This window comes from Salmo salar, chromosome 08 (assembly GCF_965601325.2).
Source record: "Salmo salar chromosome 08, fSalSal1, whole genome shotgun sequence".
NCBI lineage: Eukaryota > Metazoa > Chordata > Actinopteri > Salmoniformes > Salmonidae > Salmo > Salmo salar.
The window spans coordinates 22,128,421-22,141,062 of NC_138298.1; the positions used below are offsets into that span (position 1 = coordinate 22,128,421).

Below are 12,642 nucleotides of genomic sequence, written 5' to 3' on the forward strand. Positions count from 1 at the left end.
ATAATTGTTTACAGACAGATTATTTCACTTATAATTCACTGTATCACAATTCCAGTGGGTCAGAAGTTTACATACACTAAGTTGACTGTGCCTATAAACAGCTTGGAAAATTCCAGAAAATTATGTCATGGCTTTAGAAGCTTCTGATAGGCTAATTGACATAATTTGAGTCAACTGGAGGTGTACCTGTGGATATATTTCAAGGCCTACCTTCAAACTCAGTGCCTCTTCGGGAAAATCAAAAAAAATTGTAGACCTCCACAAGTCTGGTTCATCATTGGGAGCAATTTCCAAATGCCTGAAGGTACCACGTTCATCTATACAAACAATAGTACGCAAGTATAAACACCATGGGACCACACAGCCGTCATACCGCTCAGGAAGGAGACGCGTTCTGTCTCCTAGAGATGAACGTACTTTGGTGCGAAAAGTGCAAATCAATCCCAGAACAACACCAAAGGACCTTGTGAAGATGCTGGAGGAAACAGGTACAAAAGTATCTATATCCACAGTAAAATGAGTCCTATATCGACATAACCTGAAAGGCCGCTCAGCAAGGAAGAAGCCACTGCTCCAAAACCGCCATAAAAAAGCCAGACTGCGGTTTGCAACTGCACATGGGGACAACGATCGTACTTTTTGGAGAAATGTCCTCTGGTCTGATGAAACAAAAATAGAACTGTTTGGCCATAATGACCATCATTATGTTTGGAGGAAAAAGGGGGAGGCTTGCAAGCCGAAGAACACCATCCAAACTGTGAAGCACGGGGATGGCAGCATCATGTTGTGGGGGTGCTTTGCTGCAGGAGGGACTGGTGCACTTCACAAAATAGATGGCATCATGAGGGAGGAAAATGATGTGGATATATTGAAGCACCATCTCAAGACATCAGTCAGGACGTTAAAGCTTGGTTGCAAATGGGTCTTCCAAATGGACAATGGTTCCAAGCATAGTTCCAAAGTTGTGGCAAAATGGCTGAAGGACAACAAAGCCCTGACCTCAATCCTATAGAAAATCTGAAAAAGTGAAAAAGTGTGTGCGAGCAAGGAGGCCTACAAACCTGACTCAGTTACATCAGCTCTGTCAGGAGGAATGGGCCAAAATTCACCCAACCTATTGTGGGAAGCTTGTGGAAGGCTACCCGAAATGTTTGACCCAAGTTAAACAATTTAAAGGCAATGCTACCAAATACAAATTGAGTGTATGTAAACTTCTGACCCACTGGGAATGTGATGAAAGAAATAAAAGCTGAAATATATAGTTCTCTCTACTATTATTCTGACATTTCACATTCTTAAAATAAAGTGGTGATCCTAACTGACCTAAGACAGGGAATTTTTACTAGGATTAAATGTCAGGAATTATGAAAACTGATTTAAATATATTTGGCTAAGGTGTATGTAAACTTCCGACTTCAACTGTATGTTAACATTGCCAAAGCAAGTGAACTTTCACAAAAGTGAAATAACCAATACAAATGAACAGTAAATATTACACTCACAAAAGTTCCAAAAGAATAAAGACATTACAAATATCAAATTATGTGCAAATAGATAAAGTACAAAAGGGAAAATAAATAAACATAAATATATGGGTTGTATTTACAATGCTGGTCTTCACAGGTTGCCCTTTTCTTGTGGCAACAGGGCTTCTTAACTGGTTGCCCTTTTCTCTCTCTCTCTCTCTCTCTCTCTCTCTCTCTCTCTCTCTCTCTTTCTCTCTCTTCTCTCCCTCTCTCTCTTTCTCTCGTTCTCTCTCTTCTCTCCCCCTCTCTCTCTCTCTCTCTCTCTCTCTCTCTCTCTCTCTCTCTCTCTCTCTCTCTTTCTCTCTCTTCTCTCCCTCTCTCTCTCTCGCTCTCACTTTCTCTTCTCTAATTTGCTCTCTCTAGATAGGGCTGATGCCTGGACTACATTTCCCATGTAACCCCTGTTCTCCTCACCCCCAGGTGAAGTGTACATCCTGGCCACCAGTAAAAACATGGCTCAGTCACACAGTGGGAAGCTCTACAAGCTAGTGGACCCTAAAAGGTAAAGAACACAACTTTCTTTGTGTGTGCGCGCGCATGTGTGTCTGTGGCCTGCCCATATATCTACACACAGCAGATATAGTGGCAGTGCAGGATCACAACTTCACAGGGAGAGGGAACGTCATACCTCCCTCCATCCCTTGTTTTCTACACCTCTCCAATACATCACACACAGGCACGCACACACCAGGGCTCTTATCCCCTTAAACAAATCATCACACAACGGCCGGTTCCCCGGCCAACACAAATCTCAGCGTGGTAATTGGAGAGTAAGCATACCGTTTCTAACACCAGCACTACCAGCGGGCCCTGTTAGAGAGAGAGAGGGAGGATAGGAGAGAAGAAAGAGAGAGAGGAAAGAGAGAGGAGAGAGAGTGAGGAGAGGGGAGAGAGAGAGAGAGAGAGAGAGCGAGCACACGTGGCTCGCTGGGTATTTTCGTAGCGTTTGACAGGGCTGCTTATACACTCCTAAAGAGAACGGAGGGCACCTGTCGACGAGTGGTAATGTTTTCCTCATAGTCGTAGGGAGGGATTTGTTACATGTGACTGGAATATCTGGTGGTTTGGGTTTTAATGAAGGGATGCTGTGTCCCAACAATGTGCTCCGCTGCGTCCCAACAATCCAGGTGGCACACAGCTGATAATGTGCTGGAGTTCCTGGTGGTAAATATTACTAGAGGAGATGGGTGCCTGTTAATCATTGTTGTATGCGTGCTAAACATTTTACCATGTGTTTTACTCTATTCAATATTTTCGATAATCATGAATCTTTAACAAATGGTGTTAGCGTCAACCCTAGTACATGTGAAAAACATTTCTCCCAGCACACCAGGAGGTACGTACATGGGGTGTATGAAGTCCCCCTCCACCGCAGCCAACATCTGAGACATGTGTAGGCCTTGAATGTCACTCATATATAGTCTGAATCATGAGAAATTACATTGAACACAACCAGATCCTCTCACTTTCTAATTCAAACCAATCGCTCATCAAGCTGTGTCTTTCCACCCTCAGCCACCCAGAAATCATCCAGTCCCCCTTTTCAGCACACTGGAATGGAGAACTCGAGATCCTCATGTAGGTTTAGGTTCTTCAGCTTAAGTGAAGTTGGCAAGGAGGCATGTGGAGCATCTAAAAACATTTCACTGGGCTTACAGTGGGAGTTAAGTCCAGGAAGGCGACAGAATAATGTTTCCTTAAGTCCATTTCACTTTATTGGAGTGTGTGTGTGTGTGTGCTTGCGTGTATGTGTGCTTACCTGTGTGGGACAATAGAAACAGATCCCTGGTGAATTATTGCTAAGGTGACAACAGTACCAACCAAGTCACAATTAATTACGACACAGATGTTTCTACGGGCCCCTTGCTGCCCCGCACAACGTTTTATTTATGTTTTTTGGCATGGACACATTTTTCCCAAACAACAATTCTTTCCACCCATATTTTGGGCTTGTTTAGTCTGTATAGTGGCCTGTGTGGTGCTGGGAGTCCGGCTTCTACGCACGCGCACACACACACACACACACACACACACTCACTCACTTCGTTATTAGTATCTCGTTACAGGGAGGATGGAGAGGGGGAGGGAAGGGGGCAGCTAATGTTTCTGACCTTGCTGCGTTATCACGTCTGGTGGGCCACCCGTCCTCCTCTACCCCTCCTGGGGTACCTGGCGCCCCCTCACCCTCCTCCTTTACAGAACACTTGTATTTCTGAGAGGCGAGCCTGTGGTGGTCCGGGGGTCCCACAACATCCACCATCCACCCACATGGTGTTTTCATTACATGTATGTTTGGGGAAGAGGAGGGGGGCGTTAGGAGGTAGGAGACTGCGGAGGGGAGTGAAAGAGGAAAATCACCTAAACCCCTCTGCAATGTTTTGGGGTAAACACACGTCCCGGCAGCGCGCCGACTTCATTTGTAGGTATTTGTTTGTCAGTCGGGTACCGTCCAATAATAAATAGGCCACCATGCGTCTCAGTAACATCATTATATGTTGTGTCTGTCCCATGTGGACACTGCCGTGGAAATTCTGGACTGAGAGAGATTTCATTTGTAAATATACAACACAGAGGCAGAGTAGGATCATGTGGCATTGTTTACTGGCTCTACTGTGGAAGGAGACAGAGCTGTTTAAAAATACCTTGCGGCCTTGCCCGGGATTGAAACCTAGTCCATATGCATCACACTCACACACGATATGCTGTCTTCCCCAAGGCTTCAACGGGTTTCAGCTCTGTTTTTCATTTTTCCTTTTCCCCTCTTTTCTATAATTAGATCAGTATAATGTCTGATTGAGACATGCAATGCTTCATTGAATATGTCTTATCTCAGGTCCCCATGGGAGAGAGAGAGAGAGAGAGAGAGAGAGAGAGAGACTTGTATTTATTTCTGGTGCTAACATCCATTTAGAAGCAGAGGAGGAGGCTTCATTCCTTGAGAGAGGAGAGGCACAAACAAACACAGCCTCCAGGTATTGGGTGGGTTGGTTATGTGGGGGTTGTCAATGGCCACATTGTAAAGCTGTACAGTATGTAACTGCCAGGTTGTTTATCGCGTATAAGAATGGAAGGGACAGAGCCACGTTTTATTCAAAACCAAATTCTATCCAGTCCTCACCATTCCGTCTGGAACCTGAATGGGGGAGAAATCCTTTTCGTAGCGAGACCATTGAAACAGTAACAACTCCTGCTGATAACAGTAATACATTTTTTGGTCTTTCCATCTAAACAGGCTTTTGTCCGAAGAGGGAGGAAATGGTTATCCTGTGTCATAATATACTTTTCACACAGTTTAGGGTTTAGTTGAGTCAGGTGCAGTCCTCTGATTGAATTGTGTTGAGTAAAGAGGTTGAGAAGACCCAGTGGACAGAGAATAGGGCTCTGGGACCTCCTTTATGAAGTCACTATGGAAGTCACAAATTACAGGAAGTACTGGGGGGGGAGGTGTGTGTTTGTGTGTGTGTGTGTGTTGTAAGATAGCTCCCAGCTCCCGATATGCTGGCTAAAAAAAGCCAGCTCCTTTATTCAGATGTCCCTCCTAAATCTTGCTGCTGCACTACTGTGGTCCTGCCCTTGACAAAGCTGCTCCACTGAATGGCCCTGGCTCCTACAATACACAGTACATTTCTGACACAATTAAAACAAGGGATGAAGCCACAAAGAAGCCCCCAAACAATGGAGCCGGATGACAAAACAGCCAAAGGACTCACACTGGGCCGTTTGATTTAGCCATTGTTGGGAGGCACAATGTACACCACTCCAGGGCTTTTTTCTCACATACACCTCATGCCAATCAAGCAAGCCCCAGCACATAGCCCCAACACATTCCTTCCCAAAGCCCTCCCCACCAACTCCCAGGCTACCAGTCACCCATCACTATCAAAGCTTTAAGTGAAATAAATCTGATAGTCGCTAGAGTATCCCTCACTAATAGCATCCCCTATATCAATCAGCTGTATGATTTGATCTGGGGTGACTTTTGAGGCGGTGAGATCTTATAAAGAGGGCTGTGTTGTGAATAAGAGGGAGCTGATCAGGGATCAGGCTCAGCATATGGTCCCTGGCTGATGTCTCCTGTTCTGGAACAAAGGGGGAGGTGGGAAGGGAGGCAGCTGAGCCAAGCAGAGCTCCATACATCCCTCCCCCCCCCCCCCCCCCCCCACCACCACCCCGCCTCCCTCCTCCATTCAGCCACTAGGACTACACTTTGAAAAAAAGAAGCTATCTAGAACCTCAAAGGGTTCTTCAGCTGTCCACATTTGAGAACCGTTTGAAGAACGCTGTATGGTTCCAGGTAGAACACAGATGGTTCTAAATGGAACCTAAAAAGGTTCTACATGTAACCAAAAAGGGTTCTACCTGTAACCAAAAAAGGTTCTCCTATGGGGACAGCCGAAGAACCCCTTTGGAACCCTTTTTTCTAAGAGTGTTGGGAACCAGCCAATAATGTATACAAGCACTAGATGGCTGATGATATGCATTGGCCATTGAGAGGTTTTTGAAGCCACCGGTCGGCCATATTGGCCCTCCCCCAGTAGGAGCAGTCCTCCATAGGAATTAATGGAATTCTACAGTATTTCAATTAAATGTTTTAAGTTCAAAATTACATGTATTGAAGTATTTTTTGGTTGTAGCGGGGACAGTAACATTAGTAATAAAAAATATATATACTTTATGTTTTATATTTTTTTTAATTTTAAATTTTTATGTTTAGCTCACATAATATAATTTAAGATGATGCATTAAGGTGTCTGTAATAGAATGAATGTGGCAAAAAGCGAATGTAGACATTAATAAATGCATTTCTAAAGCTTCCAATTTTTTTTTTACAACGATGGAGGCTCAGGGGGCTTCAAAACAGCGCCCCGTATTAGTCATCTAGTGTATATATAAATCATTGGGACCAGCCCGGCCCAGCCCCGTGGACACTCAAACTAATAAGCAGCCCTCCTTTAAATTATCAGTCTTCATCAGTCTGTGTTTTATGCAAGTGTTCTCGCCGAGTTTATACATTCCCACAGTGCCTGTTGACCCAGCTGCCTTTGTCAAGTGGCGCTCCGGCAGGTGTTGTTTTCACCCGGGACCATGGCCACCCATGGCACTAATACAAACTGATGAGGGGCAATAGCCGTGGCTGACCCCTGCCCGCCTGACACTATTAACAGTGTTGTACCCCAATCCTCCAGGGACTAGCTGTCCCCCTTTTCTCTCTCTCTCACCCTGGTCTCTTTCTCCCAACTCCATCACTCTCCCACCCTCTCTCTTTCTGTCCCTCCTTCTCTCAGTTTTAACTACGTGCAGCCTGTCACAACAAAGGCCCAGAGTGTGGATGAGAAAAGGCACAGGGTTGGGTGGGTGCTGAGGGGAGCGGAGCATGGGAATCGCCCCCCCACCCCCCCACCCCTCCACCCCCCTACAGACCCCCTCTAGGCTCTGGTACTGCCCCGGGACTGCCATCAGTCAATGTGGCTGTCAGAACAACACTCTCCCAGCCACGGTGTCCGACGCCCCACTCACATACCCCCAGAACCCTGACTAGGACCCCCTAACTCACTCACTCACTCACTCACTCACTCACTCACACACACAACACAGGCCAGGAGCCCCTCCTTTGAGCACTAACCAACCACAGTCAGTAAGTCAGTTCATTCACAACCAGACCCCAATATCACATTCAGTTGTGGCTCCTGTCTGTCCATTGGTCATTAGATCTCCTTAGCATTATTTCTCTATAGCATTATCTCTCTACAGCATTAGAGCTCTCCCCAGCATTATCTCTCTACAGCATTAGAGCTCTCACCAACATTATCCATGTACAGCATTATCTCTCTACGGCATTATCTCTCTACAGCATTATATTCTCTCCAGGATTATCTCGATATAGCATTAGATGTCTCTACAGCATTATCTCTACAGCATTCTCTCTCAGCGTTATTTATCTACAGCGTTAGGTCTCTACAGCGCCCAGAGAGTCCGGCAGGCAGAGAGTCCGGCAGGCAGAGAGTCCGGCAGGCAGAGAGTCCGGCAGGCAGAGAGTCCAGCATCATTATCATCATAACAGACTCTACACACATGCACTGACCACTCCACAGCACTCCCACCAGGCTCTCTGTTTTCCATACCACTGTGTGTGTGTGTGTGTGTGTGTGTGTGTGTGTGTGTGTGTGTGTGTGTGTGTGTGTGTGTGTGTGTGTGTGTGTGTGTGTGTGTGTGTGTGTGTGTGTGTGTGTGTGTGTGTGTGTGTGTGTGTGTGTGTGTGTGTGTGTGAGTGCCTGATGGATATGTCAATACACTGCCTGGCTGAGGCTTGTCTTGCCTCATTAGTCGATGCTGTTTGGCCCCATCCACACACACAGAAACACACACAAGCCAACAGGCAATTCACATTTGAATTCCATCACGTAGAACGCGTCATGCTGAATTGCAGCAGCGAATGGCTGTTCCCGGTGGCCTGTTCCCGGTGGCTTAGACACACACACACACACACACACACACACACACACACACACACACACACACACACACACACACACACACACACACACACACACACACCACACACACACACACCACACACACACACACACACACACACATGTCCTCAGTGGAAATAAAACCCTGGTCCAGCCATTCAGTCAGTCCACCATTCCCCCAGCCTCCCAACCTCTGATGATCCAAATGAATTATTATACTCAAAAACTCATTAACAACATTCCAGAAACAGAATATTCCAGAAAGAACCCTGTCACACACAGAGTCTGTCCGTACTCAAACATTCATTCATTCTCCCTCCATGACTCCTTTCCATCACATCAATGTTATGTAAAGGCACATTCTGGTGGAGCCAGTTAAATGTTCTGCTGCTATGGCACCACTGCTGCTGCCTCTGTGTGTGTGTGTGTATGTGTGAGAATATGGTGTGTGAAAGAAAGGCCACATATCCGTATGTAATGCCTCAGAACAGTGCGCATGAGCCTTTAGAGTGTGTGACCGTTGCCCTCCCTGTGTGGCCCCTGCAGGCCCGCGGTCCCTAAGGAGTGTCAGAGACAGGTGGAGGCCCCGGAGCTGCTGGGAACGGCCTGCTCACGGCAGTGTAAGAACGGACACTGTACCCCCACCGGGAAGTGTTGCTGCAGCACCGGCTGGGAGGGACCCTTCTGCAGAGTGGGTGAGTCAGAGAAAAGTGCTGTTTGAAGTGTTCAACCATAACCTAGGATATTAGTATAACATTACATAATAACCCTCTGCAGAGTAGCTGAGACCTACTGTATAACAAGAGTTACACAATAATGTGAAGAATTCTACTGTATATCTTGAGTAATGTTTATATGTATCAAATAGACTACTTTGGATCCATAGTGGACCCACATAACGTGTTTATTAATGTTTTGTTATCGCTTGTCAAGATATCCTCTCTGTCTCTCTCTCTCTCACAGCTAAATGCGAGCCGGCCTGTCGTAACGGTGGCGTGTGTGTTGAGCCCCACAACTGCCTGTGTAAGAGCGGCTACTCGGGCGCCCAGTGTGAGAAGGGTGAGCGGGGCATGCCTAGCGACCAGGAGGAGGACGGCATCCTGGACCACATCATAGACATGACCTCGTACCTGCTGAACCTCACTAGCTACATGGTATAGGGGCATGGGGAGGGGGTCTACTCCCACTCCCCCCCCCCCCCCTTCTTCCCCCGGGCCCCCTTACTCAACCACCGGAGAAGCCCAAGCAGAGCCTCCCTCCTCCGTGATTCACCCCAGAGACACACCCCCCTGTCTGGACGTACCCTGTCCCCGTCAACACCCAGACTCTGGTCATCTTCCTGCCCATAAGCTCCGGTAGGCTACGTACACCAGGCATCCAGGCCAAGCATCCCTCCAGAGACCATCACACAGACAGACACAGCAACGTGATGGTTGAATGCATGGCAATCGTCGTCTATGGTCTAATGGTTGGACCTCCACTGTGGCTACATAAGCTCTTTTATACTCTTCTTCTCCAGGAGAAAGTTCCTCTCCTTCTCTCTCTCCCACTCTGGAACCCCCATGCAGATGACTTGATATTAGCACTGCACCCCTGCTGAGAACAGAGGGAGACCCCCTCGCGTTCTCTCCACACAACAACAAAAAAACAGCGGCCATTTTGACTGAAGCCTTACAGAGAGCGAAAAGGAGTCGGCTGAGCTGAAACACGGCGAGGCGGGCGGAGGCGTGGTGACATAAGTTATCCCCCGGGACTGGAGAGTGGACAGCCGAATACTGAGGGTTAGCTTTGGGTCTGCCTTCACCAACAAAACACAGTCTATATACAGCCTTTAAATGAACATGCCAATCTCTTCAGCATCAGCAATGCAATAATACTGACACTGACTGAAGAGTTTCTGATAATCTTACTGTGCCGTGTATAGAGCCCCATACAGAGTCCTGTACTATATTGTCTAAAGGCACTAATATGAACGACCAATAGACCAATGTCACAGTAATAATAATGATTATTGTTATTTTGACCCACTGTTCTCTCCGGGTGATGTTTTGTGGGCACATCTTCATAGAAAAAGCTACGTTATGATACAGCGGTATAGATTTGTTGTTCATCGCTCACTTGACATGCTGCCAATGTACAGAATGGATCCATAGCTGAAGAATGAGTGTCTTTGGACTCAACAGGTATCTATAGATCTATAGAGTTTATATGGTTGTGTCCCAAATGGCACCCTATTCCCCGTATAGTGCACTACTTTTGGCCAGAGCCCTATGGGCCCACGTCAAAAATAGTGAGCTACATACGGAACAAGGGTGCCATTAGGGACAGAGCCTATGACATTGTTAGGATAGAGCTCGTAGCTTTGCACTCCCAATGTCAACGCCAGTTTCATACATTTGAAATGGAGTCATCAACTCCACGCACTGTAATGTAATGATTTTTTGTGTTTCACAATCAAGGGCAGACGATTATGTTGGGACTAGTACGGTGTCCTACAGCAGTGACATTGTCGCACACTAACACAGTGGCACGCAGCAGGTCAAATCTCACTCTTAATCTCTCTCTCTCTCTCTCACACACACACACACACACACACACACACACACACACACACACACACACACTCGCTACACAACTTCAGTGGTAGTTATAAAGGGACAGAAGCTGATGTATATTTCATACATAAAGAGCTGAACTAAGTACTACTTAGCCTTGCTAAATAATATAGCATTACTATTGTTTTGATAGAGGAGGGTTTATTTTTTTAACTGTGATAATGTATGGGAGAGGACGGTGTTTGTAGAAAGTGGTTTTGCATTAAGCTTAAAATAAATCATGTTTTTTGTTGTTTTTTTTGCTAACACAAAACGTATGCAGTGTTTTTCCACTGTATAAAAACACACAGCGACATGTGCAGTACAGATCAGCACCGTGTGTTAAAGGCCATGCATGTCTACACCTGAATGGAAGAGTTTGGAACCGATCACTGAGACACAACACAAGGGTCTCTCTGTGTTTCCTTCCCGTAGTACGCCTCTGTCTGTGGCATTCAACTGCAGCGTAACGGTCGGTGTTTGGTCTTTGTTTTAGAAATTACCCGAGTTTCGCTAGGCCACCAACTTATTGGAGCCTGTTCACAATCGGATGAGAAGAGTTCCTCCAGGTAGATCAGATGAAAGATGGTTTCACACCAGACGCTCTACTCTACATACTGTGAGACGTTCAGATAACACAGATGGAATGATAAAATGTGTCAAGTATGAACCCAGACTTCTTTGATCCACTTTGTGGTGAACTGTGATCCCTTAACAAATGAACAGCATAAAGAAGACCTTGCTCATCTCAAAGCCGGGAATCAAAACCGTTTTCGGCGAGCCAAACGATAATTAAAAAAAAGACTCTAATTATGTTGGAGCCCATCTGTGTTGTCTTTCTTCAGAAGACGGTATAAAACACATCGCATAATGCCACTAATCTACAGGTTGATCAGGATTGGTTCATTTGATATAGTGCCATTGCAAATTCCTTGATACCATATTAATCTTGAGTCTCCTGACAGTAGTTCAGCAACGAGCAAAGCAACCTCTTACATCTTGTGCCAATGTTGTCTTTAAGTGCCTGCCCCCCACACAATTGGAATGTCTTTATTTCTATGATCATATTTTGTTTTGAGTTCCCGTTCTAAGCATGGTTAGAAGTGTTCAGGGTTTTCCAATTCCTCTCACTCTCTCACTCTCTCTCTCTCTCTCTCTGTTTGTTTTCTCCTCTGAATCCTCAATGACAGCAGTTGTTGAACCTCTGTCTCGCCAGTGTTCTCTCTGGTCTATAATGCGTCAAATGGAACTCATGCTGTAAAGTCGATACTATAATTTTAGCACTTAATGTGAAACTTGCATTTTAGCTGCTGAGACGGCGTGGTGTGAATAAAATAGAGTAACCGTTTTCATTATTTAAGTAGTTACGCAAACAAAGTTATTTAAGTTCTCTACAATTGTTTTTGCCGCTGTATGTGACGATTTTGATTTTGATCATGTATTGTAAATAAAACCTAGGGCTATCTTTTGTTTCTTTTCAGAAATATCTATATGTCTATTAAAGTTTATAGCATGTCTGAAAACCTCGTCACAGTGTCTGTTTGATGATGACGTCTAGGATGACGATGTAGCACAGAGCAGAATTTGTCTTCTTGAATAACAACCTGTAGAAAATAGTCATAGAATCTATTCATTCTATTTCTATGTGACTAACAATCCTTGATTCAGCAGGAAAGGAAATGATAGGTTGTTGCAGGATGATTACAAATGGAGACAGATTGAGGCCTTCTGCCAGGGTGTGGAAGAGTGACCTCACCTTAAATGTATCCTCGTAATGTTAGATCTGAGCACACAGAGGTTGTCTACAGGAGCTAGTCTATTTGGCCTTAGATTTCTACATTTCTGAGATTGGCATGTTGAGCCGGACAGTCTTTTACTGTTCTATGAGTGTAAATCAATAGTGTAACATCCTTCCACTATTAGTATTAACAGTGTAAGCAAGTGATGGTTGCTTAGTAAAAGAACACTATCCATTGACATAGGTTGCCCCCTCTGTCTGTCTGTCTGTCTGTCTGTCTGTCTGTCTGTCTGTCTGTCTGTCTGTCTGTC

The 12,642-nt window shown here is 45.5% G+C and overlaps 1 protein-coding gene across 1 annotated transcript in view; it reads left to right on the forward strand.

Moving 5' to 3' along the window:
- LOC106610218 (hedgehog-interacting protein) overlaps positions 1–12,116 on the forward strand; it is a 45,048-nt gene extending 32,932 nt beyond the window's left edge. The window contains exons 11-13 of the mRNA XM_045722765.2: positions 1,947–2,028; positions 8,546–8,694; positions 8,963–12,116. Coding sequence (XP_045578721.1) covers positions 1,947–2,028; positions 8,546–8,694; positions 8,963–9,159 — 428 coding nt within the window. The 3' untranslated portion in view covers positions 9,160–12,116. The remainder of the gene's footprint in view (positions 1–1,946; positions 2,029–8,545; positions 8,695–8,962) is intronic.
- Positions 12,117–12,642: the final 526 nt, after the last annotated feature.